At 33.3% G+C, this 20,622-nt stretch overlaps 3 protein-coding genes across 3 annotated transcripts; 1 reads left to right on the top strand and 2 right to left on the bottom strand.

The window, feature by feature from the left end:
- Window positions 1-13,226: 13,226 nt before the first annotated feature.
- BDR25DRAFT_349073 (uncharacterized protein) lies at window positions 13,227-15,261 on the top strand (the record flags this gene model as incomplete). Its single annotated transcript, XM_033694505.1, has 7 exons — window positions 13,227-13,343; window positions 13,399-13,452; window positions 13,490-13,613; window positions 13,664-13,770; window positions 14,982-15,005; window positions 15,076-15,123; window positions 15,166-15,261. 7 exons carry the CDS (start codon window positions 13,227-13,229, stop codon window positions 15,259-15,261), a joined length of 570 nt encoding a protein of 189 aa, XP_033554016.1.
- An 89-nt stretch (window positions 15,262-15,350) lies between these two features.
- BDR25DRAFT_321623 (FAD-binding domain-containing protein) lies at window positions 15,351-16,791 on the bottom strand (the record flags this gene model as incomplete). Its single annotated transcript, XM_033691978.1, has 4 exons — window positions 15,351-15,811; window positions 15,929-16,157; window positions 16,208-16,726; window positions 16,774-16,791. The coding sequence occupies 4 exons, from the start codon at window positions 16,789-16,791 to the stop codon at window positions 15,351-15,353; spliced, it is 1,227 nt and encodes a 408-aa protein (XP_033554017.1).
- Window position 16,792: 1 nt separating this feature from the next.
- BDR25DRAFT_371151 (FAD/NAD(P)-binding domain-containing protein) lies at window positions 16,793-18,661 on the bottom strand (the record flags this gene model as incomplete). Its single annotated transcript, XM_033697177.1, has 4 exons — window positions 18,408-18,661; window positions 17,890-18,346; window positions 17,033-17,832; window positions 16,793-16,968 (listed from the first exon to the last, which is right to left on the bottom strand). Coding segments are annotated over exons 1-4 (1,515 nt in total), but the record flags the coding sequence as incomplete, so codon positions are not given.
- Window positions 18,662-20,622: the final 1,961 nt, after the last annotated feature.

Raw genomic sequence — 20,622 nt, forward strand, 5'->3', positions numbered from 1 at the left:
TCTCTTTAAATAGCATTTATAGCTAATATAGCTAATTCTTTACGCGCTAAGCATAATCTAGGCTATATTTACATAAACTAGCCTAGTATGTTTATAAAGTGTTATTTAAAGCTTAAAGTAAAGTTTTAAGCATAAGTATAGTTAAGAGATATTTAGCTAATTATAAACCTTATTTTACTAAAGTTATACATGTTATTATTCTAGATGCTATACTTAGCTTTAATATTCTTTATAAGGCTAAACCTGCTTTAAATTACCTTAAGACTCTTATAAAAGGCTCTTTTATAGTTATACTTACGCTTAAATGTTACTTTAAGCTTTAAATAACACTTTATAAACATACTAGGCTAGTTTATGTAAACATAGCCTAGATTACACTTAGCACATAAAAAATTAGCTATATTAGCTATAAATGCTATTTAAGAGGAAATTCCTTACGCATATAGCTTAAGTATAGTCTTAATAATTACCTACTTTTTTTTATTACCTAGCCTTTATAATTTAGCTATAGAATTAGCTTATAAAGGTTGTCTAGTGCTGTAGTTATTTATTATTTTTTATAAGACCTTACACATAGCTGCAGCATGTTTTTTTAAGAGTTTTATGTCTTATTTAAAAGCTTAAAGTGTAAGCTGTATCTAATGTTCTTTTAGCACGTCTACGTAGTGTTATAGAGAATGCATTAGTGTAGAAAGAGTAGTTTAGTAGGGTCTTAGCAAAAGTAAGCAACTTAGGTGTGTAAGCAACTCGCCTATAAAGTACGTTATATTTTTTTTAATAAAAGCTAACTATTATATCTGTGCGTTCTAGCAGGTCTTATAGTAGACACGTTGTAATAATAAATAACTAGAGGTGTCTGCTTTTTATATGCTAGCTTCTTAATATTTTTATTATTATTATTATTATTATTTTTACTAGTAACACCTTTTTTACACAGTAATCTACGCAACTTAATAAGCTTTTAGTAGTATATAGCCTACACTTCTACCTTTTCTAATTAAGCTCTTAAACTACTTATAGAAGCTTTTTTTTATATAATAAATAGATTTAGTAACATAGGGCGTTTAGTAGGAGCTTTAGTAGGTGCTTTTAGAGGAGCCAGAGTTAACGCAGCACGCGTGCTACCTTGCGCAACTCTACTAGCCCTCCCACTGTGTGCAGCGTTCCTACCGCGCAGAGCTAGTGCTAGAGTACTTATAGCGCGCTCTTTAAACATAATAATACTCTAAGTGTTACTTCTTTATTTATTATAAGTTAACTAATAAGTAGTAGAAGTGTTTTTAGCTATTTATTTATATTAATAATAAAAGTAAGTAATTTAGGGTATAATTAGCAGTAACTACTCTACAAAAACAGTTAGATAGGGCTAATAAGGCCTATTAAAAAGCCTTACTTACTATACAACGTCCTTCTTCTATTAGGCGGATTATATGGAGCGGTATGTGCAGTTACCTGCATTTCTATGAGATTTGTGAGGGGAAAGTTGTTACTTGGCATTTGTTAGGACAATAAATCGGCGTTTTCTCTTAGCGCGCATCGCGTAATTCCCTTACTACTTAGTTTTCCTGCCTAAATCTGTAACTTTTGTAAATTTAACTATAACGCGTTAGTATCCACACCTACACTTATAATTAACCCTAAGTAAGTTAAGGCTATAGTTGCCTATATAAAAGCCTTATCCTAATAATTTTTTAGAGTTATAGAACTATAAGTATAGGACTAAATCTGCTAGTAGCGCTGCCTGCTAGCTTAACACGTTTAAAGACTGTTAGGGCTCTAAAGTTAGCTATATAAAAGAGTAAAAAAAAAAAAAGCAGCGTGTTATAGGTACATATAATTATAATAGTAACTAGTTGCTTACTAGCCTTTAGCACTGCCTAAGCCTAAGACTGCTCTAAAGCTTAAAGTTTTAAGAGTTGTTGCGCCTGCTCCTGCGCCTATGCTTATAATCCTTAAGCAGCTATCTTCTATCTAGGTCCCTTTATTACTGCTACTGCCGCCTTAGGTTAAAGTTAACATAAAGCCTAAAATAAAGCTATAGTTTAACATAAAGATGCAGTACACCTTACAAGTTAACAGCTTAAAAGTTATAGAAAATAAAAAGGCCCTAAACAGCTACTTATTTATGCTATTTTTTATAAAGGATAGATTTATAGCTATAATTTTAAAGCCTATATTAATAATTAAAGAGTAGCTATATTACTAAGTTAGCTATATAATTAACTTTAAAATAAACACTAATACTGCAACCTAGTAGGCTAACATAATTAATAATTTTAGTAACACTTTAGGCGTAGTAGTGCTTAATTAAATAAGTAGACTGTTTAAAAGTTATCTTAAAGCTACTTAAGTGCTTATAAAGGTAGAGGTGTAGCTTACCTATAAGCCTTTATAAAAAGCCTTTTTTTATAAATCTACTAACAAGCCTTTATCTAATGTCTCTAATACACTAAGTAATCTAAGACATATATAGTAGCTGCTTAATAAGGCGTGTAATTATAAGCACGCTAATGTAATATATACTACTATAAACTACATTAATTTAATTTATAAGCGCTAGGTTTACATAAAGGCATTATGTAATAACTATAGTTACTAGTACTAAGTAAATCTATTAACATATTATTACTATATTATTAAGCCTTATAATTTAGAGATATAAGTAAATAAAAATTTTAAAAGTCTTAATAGTGTTGCTGTTAAATATCTGCCTACTTAGTTAAAAAAGTATTTATATAGTATAAGTAATAAGCTCTGCGTTAATCTACATAATTATTAAAGTAAAAAAAAAAAGTAAGAATTATTATTATTATTATTTAAAAGCAAGTCTATAAGTAAGATAATAAAAAAGATAGAAAAGTGTTAACTACATAAGTGTATAATAAAAATAAAAAAGGAAGCTAAAGAGCATATAAAACGCGCAGAGCAGCATAAGCTTAATTATAAGTAGCGCTGTAAGCAGCAAACTCTTTATATAATGCCTACTAGCGTTAGTTATCTTTTTACTTTTAAAAAGCTGCTGTACCTACCTATTTAGCAACAGCTTTATCTATAAGCTCTATTTCTTAGCGCATTTGCCTAGCCTTTAAAACAGCCTACTAGCGCCTCTACTTTAACTGCTTAGCGCATAAGAAAGCTTCCTATTATGTTATTAAGTCTAGTAATAAAAAAAAGGATATAAAGTTAATAGTAAAGTAGTTTTTTATATAGCTAATTACTTAGTAACTAAAAAAAGATATAAATAACTATGCTACAGCAGGTAAAGTAGCAATTATAAAGAAGTAGACTGTAAAAGATCTGCGTAAGATAGCAGATGTTAAAGGTAATTTATACACAGTTACTATTAGCAGGTTTAAGCTTAAAAATAGAATTATTTAACACTTTTATAAAAATCTTTATAAGTATAAGCTAGTTATACACGCAGCAGATAGGCTTATTTTAATAGGCAGAGGTGTGTAAAAGTAAGGTAGTAGATGTTATAAATATAATGTTATGTAAGCTACATATTAATAATATGTGCCTACATTATTTGTAACAATTCTACGAATCGTTCCATCTCGGGTCGCTCGGATCCTATCCAAAGGGTCCCTGTATCGGCCCCGACCATGACTTGACCTAGTCCCTTGCTGTTACCCTTATTCCCTTATGTATTTAGTCGCACCTTGCCCCTGTAGCTAGCTTAGTAGTTTTCTAATATCCTATGTACAAGGCCTATAGGTGTTATTAGTATTCCTAGGTCTCTAAGTCCCTACGCACTCCTATATGCCTCTAAGTAGATTTATACTGCATTTAGACCTATTGTTTTGCCTGCGCTGTTACATTATATTAGAAAACTTACTTTTACTAGTAATAGCTTTATTAATAATATTACATTAATTATTTATTTAACTACATTTAAGTTCTAAGAAGTGTTTAATTTAGTTTAAGTTATAATTTTTTACACACTATTACATTAAATTATTTAGTTAGTATAGATAAGATCTTAAAAACCTTTTATTAACTAAAGCCTTTAAGTTTAAAACTTTCTATTCTCTATAATTAGAATTGCCTTTAGAAAAGTTATAAAAAGTGCGCTAAGGTAAAAACTTAAAAACTACTAATAACTTATTAAAATTAAAGATAACTACTAATGCTTAACTTTTAACTACTATTAGATTTTATTGTAAAGACTGTAACCTATTCTAGCTATAGCTAAGGCAAAATGCTTACTTTTAGAACTAAATAACTACTAACTTTAATAGCTAAACTTTTTTTTATAGGACCTAAAGCTAAAAACCTACTAGATTTAGAGTTAAACTTTAGTAGCTTAGCTCTTAAGAACTAAGTTGCTTAATTAAAAGTATAAATTAAATAGCTAACTAGATTAAAAACTCTTAGTCCTAATTATCTCTTACTAACTACTAAATTACCTTTAATAATGCTTTAAATTACTTTTACTACTCTAATAGTAAAAAACTTTTTAGGCACCTTTAAGCTTTTTTAAAGCTACTTTACTAAATGCACGCCTAAGATTAAAAACTTTATAAATAGTAAAGAACTTATGTTTAAATAATAGCAAGCTTTTATTATAAATAGACTTAATATTAATTTAGATTACTATTAGAGTAAGCGCACACGCATAGCGTTAGTATAGGGACACACTACTAGTATTGCAAAGGAATACCTAAAGCCTAGATACCTAGCTAAATTAGACAACTTTTAGTTTAGAAACATAAAAAAAATAATTAAGCTTTTATAAATATACTTTATTACTAGTAATAAAGAGATAAAGGTGTAACAGGTGTTTTAGACTTTAAGAATAAGTAAAGAAAAAGCATTTTCTGCCTTTAAAGCTTACTTTATTAGTGCTGCTGTTAAAGAGTTTATATTAAAAGCAAAATAGTTTTTTTACTTATAAGAAAAGATACTACTTAGCTTAAAAGTACTAAACTTAGGTTTTAAGCACACTTAGAAAGGCTTTTTTAAGTTAATAGTATCTTACCTAATAGCCTATAACATAGAAAGAAGAAATACTTTTACTATTTTAGAATAAACTATTAATCTTACCTAACAGTCTATTATTAGACCTAGTATAGATTAGTCTTAGAAAGTTTCTAGTAATATATCTAAGGTAGTATACTATTCTAGCGCACCCTAACCTGCACCTTTGTTAGTACTCTAGTCTACCTTAATTACCTATAGACAATCTAGCTAGACACCTGCTCTAGAAAGATAGACAACTTCTAGTAACTATTATAATTATAAAAAACTAAAACATTTTACTAGCAACTGCCCTATCCTTAGAGTATAAAAAATAAAGGTAGAGTAGTAAGATTTTAAAAAAGAATTTATAAACATAAATAATTTTAATTTAGATGCTTTTTAAATAAAAAATAGTAACACTTAGAGAAACTTTTTATTTTAAGCTTAAGTAAGTATAATTTATTAAATATTAATTTATTACACTTATTTAAAGAAAAACACTTTTAAGTCTTTACTATTTTATATTTAAAAAGCATTAAAGTCTATTTAAATCTTTTAGTTAATACTAGCGCTTATAGTTTTTTATTTATTAACTTACTAACTACTAAATTATTATTTTAATGCTTTTATGTTTTTATTTAACACTTACTATTTAAAGTTATAGTTAAAGGCTTTTAAGATTAAATCTAAGTCTCTGTCTACTAGTATATCTGCCTGCACATGCAAATTAATAAAAGAAGCATCTAAAACTGCTTTTTTATTATTATAAACCTTAGCTTCTAAGATTGCATTATTAGTATTAAATAGTTATATTATTTTAAACTTTATTTAGATATAAAAAGAAATTAGATTATATAGCCTAGCAAATATCTACCTACTTATAAACCTTTGCTACTCTTACTTATGCAATTAACTTAGCCTACATGTAATAAAAAAGTAGAGCTAAATGTTAAATAATATAATATACTATAAAAAAAGAACTAATTTTAGTAGTTATACAGCTTAATAATTTACTGCATTAAGGGTTTACTAAGGCTACTAAAATTATATAGATCTTCTATTATCTATAGTCTAAAGACACTTAAATTGTTTTTCTACCTATTTATTAAGAAGTCTAGAATAAGTCTAAAGAAGGTCTATTTAGCTACTATTACCCTAATTTTAGTAAATGCTTTTTATTTTAATATAAAAAAAAACAAGTTCTTTTTAACTTTTATCTATAAAATTAAGTAACGTACTTCATGGGCGAGTTGCTCACACACCTGAGTTGCTTACTTTTGCCAAGACCCCACTAAACTACCCTTCCTACACTAATGCATTCCCCACAACACTACTTAGACGCGCTAAAAGAATGTTAGATACAGCTTGCGCTCTAAGCTTTTAAATAAGACATAAAACTCTTAAAGAAATGTGCTATAGCTATATGCAAAGTCTTATAAAAGACAACAAATAACTATAGCGCTAGACAACTTTTACAAGCTAATTCTACAGCTAAATTACAAAGGCTAGGCAATAAAAAGGAGTAGGTAATTGTTAAGACTATACTTAAGCTATATACACAAGGAATTTCCCCTTAGATAGCATTTATAGCTAATATAGCTAATTCTTTGCGCGCTAAGCGTAATCTAGGCTATGTTTGCATAAACTAGCCTAGTACGTTTGTGAAGCGTTATTTAGAGCTTAAAGTAATGTTTAAGCGTAATTACAACTATAAAAAAGCCCTCTGCAAAAGTCCTAGAGTAATTTAGGGCAGGTTTAGCCTTGTAGAGAATATTAAAGCTAAGTATAGCATCTAGGATAATAACACGTACAACTTTAGCAAGATAGGGTTTATAATTAGCTAGATATCTCTTAACTATACTTGCGCTTAAAACTTTACTTTAAGCTCTAAATAACACTTTACAAACGTACTAGGCTAGTTTATGTGAACATGGCCTAGATTATGCTTAGCGCGTAAAGAATTAGCTATATTAGCTACAAATGCTATCTAAGGGGAAATTCCTTGCGCATATAGCTTAAGTATAGTCTTAACAATCACCTGCTTCTTTTTATTGCCTAGCCTCTGTAATTTAGCTGTAGAATTAGCTTGTAAAGGTTGTCTAGCGCTATAGTTATTTATTATCTTTTATAAGACTCTGCACATAGCTACAGCACATTTCTTTAAGAGTTTTATGTTTTATTTAAAAGCTTAGAGCGTAAGCTGTATCTAACATTCTTTTAGCGCGTCTAAGTAGTGTTGTGGGGAATGCATTAGTGTAGGAAGGGTGGTTTAGTAGGGTCTTGGCAAAAGTGAGCGACTCAGGTGTGTGAGCAACTCGCCCATGAAGTACGTTAGTTAATTAAAGATAAGTAAGCTTTATAGTTAGATACTAAATATAAAACTAAAGTATTAGTAAACCTTTAATTACTATCTAAATACTGTTAGTACTAAGATGTATTTAGCCACACTACAGCTTACTAGCTACTAGTACATTGTCTATATAACTACAAGATTGTCCTTATAGAGCCTCTCTCTAACAGTTACAGTCTGTTGTACAAACAAAACCTTAAAGAGCTAGAAGTAATAAAGAAATATATTATAAATAATCTAAAATATAGCTTTATTAAGTAGAGTTAGAGCCTTTTTATATCTTTTATCTTTTATGTACAGAAACTAAATAGCAACTTATGTATCTATGTTAATTACTATAAACTTAACACTCTTACTTGCAAGAATATGTATTTAATACTATGTATAAATAAACTTTTATTAAAACTTACTAAAGTAGTAATTTTTACTAAGTTTAATATTTACATAGCTTTTAATAAGATTAGAATAAATCTAAGCTTTAAAAGTGTACTACCTTTTAAACATAATATAGAACTTATAAGTGTAAAGTTTTACTTTTTAGATTATATAATAGTCTAGTAACTTACTAGCGCTATATAAACAACATATTAATTAACTATCTAGATAATTTTTACATTACTTATCTTAATAACATTTTTATTTACTTTAAAGACAAAGTAACTTATATTCTTTATATTAAGAAAGTCTTAGAAAGGCTCTAGTAAGCAGAATTATAAGTAGAGATTAAAAAAAGTAAATTTTATATTACTTAAATAAAGTATCTTAGCTATATACTTTTAAATAAAGGACTAGAGGTTAACCTACAGAAAGTAGAGGTGCTACGCAACTAGCAGGCGCCTACTACTATAACAGGTGTGAAATCTTTTCTAGGCTTTACTAAATTTTATTAGCAATTTGTTTTAAAAATTTTTTATATAGTAAAACTAATTATTATGCTTTAAAGCTCTACTACTTTTTTTATATAGACTTTAAAGTGTAACATAGCTTTTAAAAAGCTAAAGTTTATGCTACTAAGTATACTTACACTCTACTATTTTAACTTTATATTATAAACTAAAATTAAAACTAACACTTTTAATAAAGTAGTAGTAGGAGTCCTTTTTTAGAAACAAGTAGATAGAAATTAGTGCTCTATATTATTCTATAGTAAGGTCCTATCTAGTTTAGAGCTAAACTAGGAGATACATAATAAGAAGCTATTTGCAATTGTTACTATGTTTAAATAATAAAAAGCTAAGCTTACATCTATAGTAATAAGCACTCTAGTATATACTAATTATTATTTATTAAAGTACATTATAATAATAAAAGTGCTAAATGCTTATTAGGTCTATTAAGCTAAAAAGTTAGCTTAGTATTGCTTTTAAATTAAGTACACCCTTAGTAAAAATAACACTAGGGCAGATATTCTTAGCTATTGTAAATAAGACATAAAGAATTTAAAAGCAGCTTAAACTAATAATAAGTTAAGAGTTTTACTAGAACTGCACTAACTACACCTCTAAATTAACTCTAAACTAGCCTAGTACTATATTACTTAAATAACAACTTAAGTAGCTACACTAAACATTATAAAAGAACTAGACTAAGTTATGTCTTTAAATTCTTTAAAATTAATTAACATATTACTTTAAAAAAATTAAGCTTTTTTTACATAAAAGTAAAAACTTTTACTTTACTATTATTAGATAAGAAACAGACTACTCCTTTATGCTAACTACTTATATATGCTAGTAGACTTATTACTGTGTACCTAACTTATCTAAAAAGTTTATAACTAAGTATCCTTAGCACACTTAAGTGCTACTAAGACTTATTAGTTACTAGCCTAAAAGTACTACTAAAAGAGTATAGAAGCTACTTATAAATAATATATATAAAATTATTTTCTTTATTATAAAGCTTATTTAAAATAGACCTAAACTTTAGAGTTTATCTACTCTTTTTTAATTCCTAATTAACTAATGCAGCACTTGTGTATTAACTTTAAGAATTTTTTTAAAAACAAGTCTAGTTATAACTAGATTATAGTTATAATTAATTATATATTTAAATAAGCTATTTTTATTCCCTACTATAAAATAATTAACACCTAAGGAATAGCTGCTTTATTTATTTAATAAGTATACTATTTTAGCTATACACCTAAAACTATTATTTTTAATTAAGGACTTTAGTTTATATCTAGTTTTTAGTCTAAATTCTGTTAAATTTTAGGTGTAAAAGTTAAGCTTTTTACTACTTATTATAAAGAAATAAATAGCTAAATAAAGATTATAAATAAGTATATTAATTAAAGACTAAGGCTTTTTGTATTTTTTTACTAAGACAACTAGAGTTCCTTACTGCCCCTAATTAATTAGGCTTAGATAACCTTACTTTATGTAATAATTAAAATGTTTTTATATTAAGTTTTATATAGCTCTAAACTATGTTAAAGCTAGGACTAGAAACATTCTATAGAACCTATTACAGCTATAGACAAGCTAAATTATTAGGATGCTCTAGCATTAGCAACCTACATGCATGCAGCCTAGAAGTTAGCTAAGACCTATATAGAAAAGGCCTAGGATTAGATGCAAACTGTAGTTAACTGCTACTACTAGCTAGTTAACTAGAAGGTTAGCAACATAGTCTACTTAAACACTAAGAACCTTACTGTTTAAAGACCTAGCTAAAAACTATCTAAATAATAAAAAAGCCCTTTTAAGGTACTTAAATAAGTTAGAAACTTATACTGCCTAAAGCTACTTTTAGAGTTAAAAATACATAACATCTTTGCACTAAATATGCTTTATAAAGACCTTTAAAATCTACTTCTAAAACAAAAACTTTTAAAACTCCCTAGAATTACTATTAATAGAGTAGAGAAGTAGAAAGTAGAGGAAATACTTACTAGTAAGCTCTACTAGAAAACACTTAAGTACTAAGTAAAATAAGTAAAACATAACTCTAATCTAGTCTAGTATAAGGCTTTAAATTTTATAGGGTCTTTTTATAAACTAAAGGCTTTTTATAATAAGCATCTAAATTAGCTAGGACCTCTAAAGGCCTTATGTAAGTAGATTAAGGCTTTTAAAGCTAGTGTAAAAGGTATAGATTACTTAGTAAATAATAAGGTATAAAAGTAAGAAGTTAGATTATATTTTTATATAATATTATTATAACTTTATAGACATGTTACTTAGAAGGTCTAACAGTAAGCTATTAGACACCTCTAGACTTTTCTTTTCCTCCTCCTCTGCCCTTCTTTCTCTTCTTTTTCTCCTCCTCTCTTCTCTTTAGACTCTCTTTAAACCCCTTTTACTTTATCCTTAGCTACTTAAAAGCGCTGCAATGTCTGCCTAAAGGTTAGACACTAAAGCCTCTAAGGCTAAAACCTATTAAAGCAGCTTAGTATTCTAGTAGAATAAGGCTACCTAAACACTAGCTATAAGAAGCCTAGCCTTCTAGCTCTTTACAACCTGCGCTACCTGCGCTAGGTTCTAAGTAAACTTTAAAATAGCTTTAAAGGCTCTTTTCTTATTTTTTTTACTTTCTATGTTTTAGGCTGCTGCCTATAGCTTAAGATAGCTCTAAAAAACTAAAAATTTCTCTTTATAATATAAAAGGACTTACGCACGCATTAGTAAACTATACCCTAGCTATATTAGACTATATTTATATAAAGTTATATTTTTTATTATGTAAAGTGTAATACTTATATTTCTTTAATTTAAAAGACTAAAAGGAAAACTTAACTTAAAAGCTGCAGGTAAGGGCGTAGGCAGCCTAAAAGCAGATAACTTAAAACACCTCTAAAAAGGCTCTAGGAGGGGGGCAGAGCAGCATAGTAATTTTCTTTAATGCTATAATTAGTTAGCAGACTAAGCTATAAGATGTTAGGTGCACAATAATACCTATAAAGTAAAGATTTAAATAATAGCTAAAAAAGAAACTAATAATATTAACTAGACTATATAAGTAAGGCAAGTAAACACTTATTGCTATAAATAATAAATTTGCTATATTAATAATAACTACACTACTAGTTACTACTAAACAAAAACATTATAACAAAAGCATTATATTAGTATTAGGTTTTTAGTTTATTTTTTAGTAACAGGAAATTTTAGTTAAAATAGTTATACTTATTATATTTTATTTAAATTAGTTTTAAATTAGTTCTAAATATTTTTTACACACTGCAAATAAAAACTATTAGCCTATAGAAAAAGGGGTAGTGTAACAATTCTATAAATTATTCTATCTTAGGTTGCTTAGATCCTATCTAAAGGGTCTCTATATTAGCCCTAACTATGACTTAACCTAGTCCCCTGCTGTTACCCTTATTCCCTTATATATTTAGTCGCACCTTGCCTTTATAGCTAGCTTAGTAGTTTTCTAATATCCTACGTACAAGGCCTATAGGTGTCATTAGTATTCCTAGGTCTCTGAGTCCCTACGCACTCCCATATGCCTCTAAGTGGATTCATACCGCATTCAGACCTATTGTCTTGCCTACGCCGTTACATTATTAAGTTAAAGTGCCTGCAGTAATACCTAATTATATGTATATTTAGCTGCTATAGAGATCTATAATAGCCCTTTTACTACTTATTATTTAGATTATTTAAATTAAACTTTACTTTATTACATAGGTTGTAACATGCCTAATTAAGCACTTTCTGCTTAATGTAGAGGCCTCTAGCAGCGTGTTTAAAGTGCTTTATTATAAACCTATTACACCTGCTTTTGCGTAACGCTGCTTTTAAAAAATTACTAAATTTACTAGCAGAATATTAAGACTATATGTACATATAATTTCTCTTAATCTAAGCTTTTAGAACAGTAAAGGTAAGTTTTATTAAGTTATAATTAGGCAAGTAAGGTAGTAAGTAGCGCATAATATAGCTAGCTTACTTAAGAATTTTAGTAATCTTATAATTTATATAAATTAACATATTATTAAAGACTATTACTCTAAGTTTTTTACTATATATTACTTAAAGTGTAAGGATTAAACACTTCTCTATTTAAACTATAAACTCCTCTTAACTATAGTATTCTTTCTTAATGCCTGTGCAAGGGAGATACCTATAGTAGGTATAGGCAGGCAGGATTGCCTATGTGTCCCCTCTTTTTAAATCCTGCGCGTAATAAGCTTTATAGCTAACTAAAGCATATGCATAGTAACACTAGCCTATTTTTTTTATTAAATATTAACTTATTTAAAAACACTAAATTATTAGCTGTAAAGCGCTTTATACTGTTATAATAAAACTTTTAAAGCTAATTATTTTAAGTAATGTAGAAAAGCAGCATTATATAATAAAACTAATTATTATTTTTTAAGTACTTACTAATAGTTAATAATAACTTAATCTGCACACCTTTTTTTACTTCTAACTACTGCTATATCTTACTGCAATACATCTAGCCTAATTAAATTAGCTTATTAAATAGAGCCTTACTGTTTTTAGGAGTTATCTTAGGCCTAGCACTAAGGGCGCGCTGTACTAGTTTACGCACACAGCTATACTTTTTTAAGTTCCTAATAACATTACAAACAGCTGTTATACTACAACCCTCTTAGTCTACTATAGCCTCTAGGGTCTATCCTAGCTGTACAAATTAGTGTATATTTATCTAGGTACGCGTAGAGAGGCTACAGGAAGTGAATTAGGGGGGTACAGGAGTACTAGGAGGTGCTTAACAAGGTAGGCGTACAGAAACACTATATAGGCAATACATGCTAGAATTGCGCTTCTACAACTCTAAAAATTTGTTAAGATAAGCCTTTTATATAGGCAACTGCAGCCTTAACTTACCTAGGGTTAATTATAAGTATAAGTGTAGATACTAATGTGTTATAGTTAAATTTATAAAAGTTGCAGATTTAGGTGGGAAAACTAAGTGGTAAGGGAATTACGCGATGCGCGCTAAGAGAAAACGCCGATTTATTGTCCTAACAAATTGCCAAGAATCCAGAGAATTTCGCACACGACAATACTGCGCCGCGACAAGTCAAGCGAGATCTTCTCGTGCGAATGTAAAGAGGCGCTGTTGTCCTGCTGCGGGCTGCGGAGTGAACCTCGATCGACAAGGACGGCATCAAGAGAGTCTGCAGTGGCGACATTACGGACCGTATACACTCCGTGGTAAGATGCGTTCAGCTGTGGCGATGAAACGATTTAGGAAACCATGGCGCAGCCAAGACCTCCATTTGCCCCGGTCAGGATAATTGTACCTTTCCGATCAGTCATGGTTGATTTAAACGAGGCAGAAAGGTTGCTGTTTAGTAGATGGGGAAAACAGGAGGGTGCAGATTATTAAATCTATGCATCTACTAAATCCACCCCAGGGAGGCAGCGGGTAAAAACTACTTGTACAGCCCACGCGCCGTGTTTCTCGGTACCGAACATATGGTCAATATCGACCCCTCACCAACGCTATACTGTCGTATCAGATGGATGGATGTCTTTATTACGCCCGGCTCTAGCCTAGAGGGCACTAGTAGTTTATTACATAAGCAATTCCTTAGTAATAGCATACCTTTTAATAGCCTATACATGTAAAATATCTATCTCTCTGTATTTTCCTAGTAAACTTTTTTATACCTCTTATATTTAGTAAGTAGTAAGTATTTTTAAGGCTCTCTTTTTTAAGTGTTTAGTGTCTTTTTATTAGTAAATAAAGCAGAACCTACTAGCGTATAAGTGTTAGTATAGTGTAGAATTATTCTTAAAGTTATAAGATCTTAGGAGTTTTGCAATTATGTGCAGCAGCTGTGCAACAGCAGCAGTAGGCCTTGTTTATAATAAGTAATAATAGTGTAGGTTTTAAAAAAAGTTCTAGTTACTCTAGAACTAGAGTTCTAGGTTGTAGACAGAGAGAATAGGCAATAATTAATATAGCAAGCTACAGTAGGGCAGCGTAGTTTTTAAGCTTAATGTTCTAGCTTTTAGAGTAAGAGCTAGTAGTTTAGATGCTAAGGGTTAGAAAAGGTAATATAAGTGTAAGAGAAATAGTAGTAGTAAGGTGTTTTTACTAGTGCTAGATAACATACTAGTAGCCACACTTACATATAACAGCTAAAAAGGTATATGTAATAATAGTAAGTAGAATAGCAATAGGCATAGTAGTAGTTAGTGTAGTAATAATAAGCGCAGCAATAGTAGGTAAAGTAGTAATAAGTGTATTAGTAGACATAACTTAGACTACTAAGATAAAAATAAGTTAAAATAAAAAGTAGATAGTAGTCTAGCTATTAGTGTTATTTAAAGGCTTTAAAAAGTAGCAGCAGAAGCAGTGTTAATGTCTTAGTAGCTAAGAAAATCTAGTATTATATCTACTAATAAATAGTCTTACTTATAGAACTTAAGTAAATCTTTATTACTTAGTTTTACAGCTTTATAGGGTAACATAATCTCTATTTTATAGATTAAGTAGGTACATATATATTCTTAATTTTTATTCTTTTTTGCGTATATAAAGCTGCATGTTGCTAGCTGCGTTAGAGATGCAGCTACACATTTCTATGTAGATAGGAATGTAGTGTAATGTAACTAAATTATTTAGAAAAATTATAACATGTTAAATAATAATAGTAAATTAGTTTAGCATAGGTAAGACAGTAACAGTAAAGCAGTTTAGTGTGTATACGTGTTTAATAGCAGCGGCGAGGTAGGTCGGCTTGATGGAGGTGATGCAAGTGACAATAGAGTCTTAAATATATTTGAATTTGCTCCTGCTGCCATTTTTCCTCCGGGAGAGAGAGGTAGGGGGGGGGCGCAAATTCTGAAGTCGTGGTCGACAGCCGGGCTACTGTCGTATCAGGCATAAGCAGTGTGCGTGGTCGGTGCGGTGGCTAGGCAAATCAGCAGAATATCGCCCATCCATTGTTGAAAGTACTCGACAATAGCCTTTGTTTATCTCTGCGCCGCATCGACCAAGTACATTCACAGTAATCTCCAGTACCTTAAATTAGCACTATCTAGATTTAGGGGTGCTCAATTTCCGCAGACTTAGAGTACAGGCCCTTGTACAAAAAATAAAGCTAAAGAAGATTCAGGTGAGTAAAGAGTTTGAACCCGCCTGGAACTTGGTGTTGGAATGTCCCGTGAGGGTCCCACTTGGCTGCAATCTCACGCAAACGGCGCATGTTGGCATCTGTGTAACTAGATAGAGGATCCTGGTACGGTGCCGCATAGTTCAAGGACAAGTATGGATCAAATGCGTCCAACTTCTTCATATCTTGGCTGATTGCATCCATGAGTGAGTGGCCATATGTCTTGATGATCTGGTCATCATTCGCGAATGTGTAGCTGATGCTCAATAAGGCGATGACTAGCGACTGGTTCAGGTTCTCTCTATGGCCGAAGCCAAGGGAGTTGGAGGCCTGGTGACGCGCATAAAGTGCTGGTGGGAGGGGCTCCAGGGTGGGCGACGAGACAATGCCTGAAACTCGTGCTATAGTTGGGAGGCTTTCATTGAAGCGGAAGAATGTGGCGTTGATGGCTGCCTCAGTAGACACAAAAGTAAGTGTATTCCAGAAAATACCGGGGTCAACACAGTCAGAACCGAACAAGGAAATGTAACACAAAGCGATGATTTTGAACACTTACCGTTGGCCACTCGCCGCCTGATCCCTCAAGTCCTTGGAAAGCTGCGTGACGTTGGAGATACCATCTCTACGAAACAATACGGGCAGGCTCCTTGTCTTCGCAAAAATGGGAGGATCCTCTATAGGCTTGGTATATTCCAGCTGGTTTGCAACAACAAGGCCAGCAGAAGCGGAGAAACCCCAGGTCAATGTCAGGTGTGCGAATTCGTCGTATGTCACTGGGTCGTTGATCCTAATAAACTCGTGGACTACATCGACCCAAACATCTGGCAGATAGTACGCAAAACCACCAAAAAAGGTTCTTGCTCAAAAGTTTGCATGTCAATGCGGGTGACGATGCCGAAGTTGTTGCTACCGCCCCGTAGAGCCCATAAAAGATCTGAATTTTCGTTCTCATTAGCGTTAACAATAGTCCCATCTGCCAGCACCACCTCAAAGTTGAGAACGGTATCTGCTGTCCAGCCATAACGAGTCCCGAAATAAGAAATACCGCCTCCGGTACTCAAGCCCCCAATGCCCACGCCGGCCGTGCGGCCGCCATTGACGTTGAGATACATAGGGTCCAGCTTGGAGTAAACCAGGTCCCATGTACCGCCTGCGCCAAGTGACACGGTCGCCGTAGCTGAATTCACTTTGACTGTGTTCAGCTTTCTTAGATCAAGAGTTACACCGCCTTCAATATTAGCAGCGCCCGCCCAAGCGGTTTGCCCTCCTGAGCGGATGGCGAATTGGCATTCCTTTTTCGCCTCATCCTTGAGATCCACGTAGAGGCCTGTAAGAGTTTCAACTAGTGACGACTCTATGATCGTCTTTTCAACAGGTGGTGGCTCAACCTTACCTAGCTTCTCCCACTCACTGAGAGTCTGCAATTCATTACCAGGCGCAAATGCAAAGGGAGCTGAGAATGGATATAACGTTTGGAACTCGGCAGCCAACCGCATAGATAAGCGAACGGCCACCCGAGCCGCTTTTAGATCGTCCTTGTGGCCGAACATCGGATGCGTTATTCTGGGATTAATAAGGGGGTCCGTACTCGTTATCTCAAGGCGGCCTGGTAACGGAGCGTTAGTGATTACTAGTCGTTTGCCTCTATGGGAGTGGATTTGAAACTTTACCTGTGGCCCGAGGTTGCAGTATAGTGGGATAGATAGAAAAGAGCGAGCGCCCTAGCACAGCGCGTTCAAGTGAGTTGAGGGGTATGATCATAATTTCGATATTAGGAACTTCATGATTACATGATGAGTCCTCTATGTGTGATGTCGTAACTTGCATGGCTGCCTCGTCGATTGAGTCTGTATGGAGGAAGATGGCAGCTGGCGCCGAGCTGAAGCTCATCCATCCTTTTCCGGTGAAGATCCATAAAAGTATATGCCAAAGGCCCCATATTGCGCTCTCAAGAAAGTGTAGTGTCTCCTTCTTGGGTAGCTCGAGCATAATTGGGATGGCGTAGTGGTCAGAAAAGTCAGCTCCTACGCCAGGCAGCTCCTTAATGAGGGGAATGCCTAGACTTGACTCAGTCGAGTTTTCCCCACCGGGTCCAATGCCACTCAGAAGCAGTAACTGAGGAGTATTCATGGCTCCGCAAGTTAGAATGACCTCTCTTTGGGCTTTGACGAGATAGTGTTTGCCTGTTTTTGGACCAGTGGAAGACCGAATATATACCCCAGTGACGGCGCGCCCAATTTGTTCATCGCCAGCTATTTCCAAGCGGGACGCAACTGTGCCAGTGCACACGCGCAAATGCTTAATCCTCTCTCGAGCAATAGTTTTGCTCAGGTACGCCGTCAAGGCTGAAACCCTTTCCCCATTCTTGTCAATGGCAGTTTCGAGGGGAAAGTAGCCGCATGAAGGGGCGCCTGGGTCGTTGCAATCGTCCAAAATCGAAATACCAATGTTTCTAGCCGCTTTCTCAAGACTGCGGGATGAATATTAGTTTAGTTTCGCGTTCGTTCTAAGCTCCAAGGAGGCTTACTACTTTAGCCACTTGAACGGATACGGTGGCTTGCGCAACTTGATGGGTCCACCACGGCCTCTCATATGAGACCGAGACTTATCTAACGGCTCAGTAGCATTCTCAAGTCTCCTAAAGTATGGCTCAACCTTATCCCATGCCCAATCTTTCAACCCCATATTGCTCCACATGGTATAGTTTCCTGGGCTGCCTCGAGTCCAGAGCATGGCATTGAGACGAGAAGCACCACCAATGCCGTTGACTGTCCAAAGCTGATTGCTCCTCCCGTGGGCGTGATGTATCGGCTCTGACCAGATCGTGCTTTGGACCTGCAAGGTATCCGTCCAAAACATATTCTGACTTAGTAATGGTATTCGCGAAACAAGATTGTTCTTCACACGTCCTCTTTCAATTAGAAGAACAGAAACGTTTGGGTCCTCAGAAAGACGTGAAGCGAGAACACAACCAACCGTTCCACCTAGAATGTTCGCGTTTCCGCAGTTAGAGAAGGACCCCCTGTAAAGTGAGTCCAACCTTACCTCCAACAACAATGTAATCGTAGGCTTTTCCGTCAACATCTTCCGGTGAGCACTCTGGGTATGACACAAAAGGCCACATCATGGGAGGTTTCTCTTGATTTTCGCTGCTATTGTCCTGAAAAGGGCGAAAGAGCTAGAAGGAAAGGGAATGACCGCGCCGATCCGTAGGATCGCGGTCTCACGCGGTGGAGTGGACTGGTACCGTTAGGCGGTGACTGTCTCCGGGCTTATAAACTTAGCTACGTAAGGCCGTCTTGAGATACTACAAAACAATCTCATCCAAGAGCTCTCCAGTGCCCAAACGTTGAGGGGCAGGGTAAGGAATAAAGGCATTGTAATATCAAGGCAACACACATATGATTGGCAGAGGAGGAGCGCCAACTCCTGGTAGGATTGTACTGCTGTGCCACGTGGATGCATTCACCAAATCACAGCACGGCCTAAGATAGAGACTGCAGCTGCAAATCGAGGGTAGATTCGCACTAGGCAACGAGACCTGCTCCGAATGCGTTCGCGACCCCATAAGATATTCAGGTGTCTTTTCGGGACTAGGATTATTGCCATTTACTATTGTGTCAATAAAGCTTCACACGGCGTTCGGTCTCGCCGTCGTGTTCCTGCTATAATACATTGGCTGACGCAAGGGCTGGAACCAATAAGACATAATGCGCAGGAGCTGAGTATCAAACCCCCAGGACTTTAGTCAGATCCCTTATTATCCAAACTGCGGCGTAGTCCACTACCATTATTAAAAGCTTGCCATAACAAGTTTAGTTGGATATAAGCAATGTCAAAGTCCGCTCTCTGTCTTGTCTCCCTTCCTTATGAATCAGGAAAGCGCCGAGGCATGATGGAGGCACAGTTCACCGAGATGAACAGCCCAGACTGAGTCTGCATGCTTCAACATCCGAAATTTACGTAGCTCACTAAATTAAATATCCTGTGCACAAGAGGGATCTGCTGTGGTCAACGTCATCCGGCTAGACAATTGCCCTATTAGCCATAGGCTTTAATGCTCTTAGAGGCCTATAAAAATATGTTTAATAAAGTTTATTATCTAGTTTACACTAATCTAGCGTAATATAGCTTAAAATATAATAGCTTATAGATTAGAAGCTATACGTTTTAGAACTTAAAGTAAAAAAATAATCTTATAAATCTCAGTACATGCTTTATAATAACTAATTTTTTTTAAGTTAGTTATATTATTATGTTATAAAAGTTTTGTCACATACAGCTATCTATCTATATATATCCTTCTGCTGTGCTAGCTAGAAGGTTAACCTTTTAGCAAACGCAACAGCTATAAGCCTAGTTTACAGTGTAGTGTAGATAGTTAGCGCATAAAAATTTTTACACTCTTATTTTACTAATAAAAATGCATTATCTCTAAGCACTATGTGTTTAATTCCTAAACTTAGTAAAAAGTATTTAGGCAGTATGTTTATTATAAAGACTATCTTATATTAAGATCTATCTCTAAGTTCTATTGCTTAGGCTAGAAGAGAGTATGTTAAGGTTGTTTTACCTCTCTTGTTCTATTGTTTAAGCTAGGGTGTGTGTCGCATACAGCTATCCGTCTATATATATCCTTCTACTGTGCTAGCTAGAAGGTTAACCTTTTAGCAAACGCAACAAGTTTACTATTATAGGTTTTAGTTAGTGTAGTTTTAAAAACTCTATAAATTACAATAGTAGCTTAAATTACTTGAAGAGCTAAAAGTGTTTAACTTTTTCTAGTAGTATAACATACTCTATAAGCAAGTTGCTTACACACCTAAGTTGCTTACTTTTGCTAAGACCCTACTAAACTACTTTTCTTACACTAATACATTTCTAACAACACTACTTAAACGCACTAAAAGAACCTTAAATACAGCTTACACTTTAAGCTTTTAAATAAGACATAAAACTCTTAAAAAAACATGCTGTAGCTATATATAAAGTTTTTTAAAAAATAAAAAATAACTATAGCACTAAATAACTTTTATAAGCTAATTCTACAGCTAACTTATAAAGGCTAGGTAATAAAAAAGAGTAGGTAATTATTAAAACTATACTTAAGCTATATATATAAAGATTTTTTTTAAATAGCATTTATAGCTAATATAGCTAATTCTTTACACGCTAAGTATAATCTAGGCTATATTAGCATAAACTAGCCTAGTATGTTTAGAAAGTGTTATTTAAACCTTAAAGTAATGTTTAAGTGTAG

This window comes from Lindgomyces ingoldianus (genome assembly GCF_010093535.1).
Source record: "Lindgomyces ingoldianus strain ATCC 200398 unplaced genomic scaffold BDR25scaffold_2, whole genome shotgun sequence".
Taxonomy (NCBI): domain Eukaryota; kingdom Fungi; phylum Ascomycota; class Dothideomycetes; order Pleosporales; family Lindgomycetaceae; genus Lindgomyces; species Lindgomyces ingoldianus.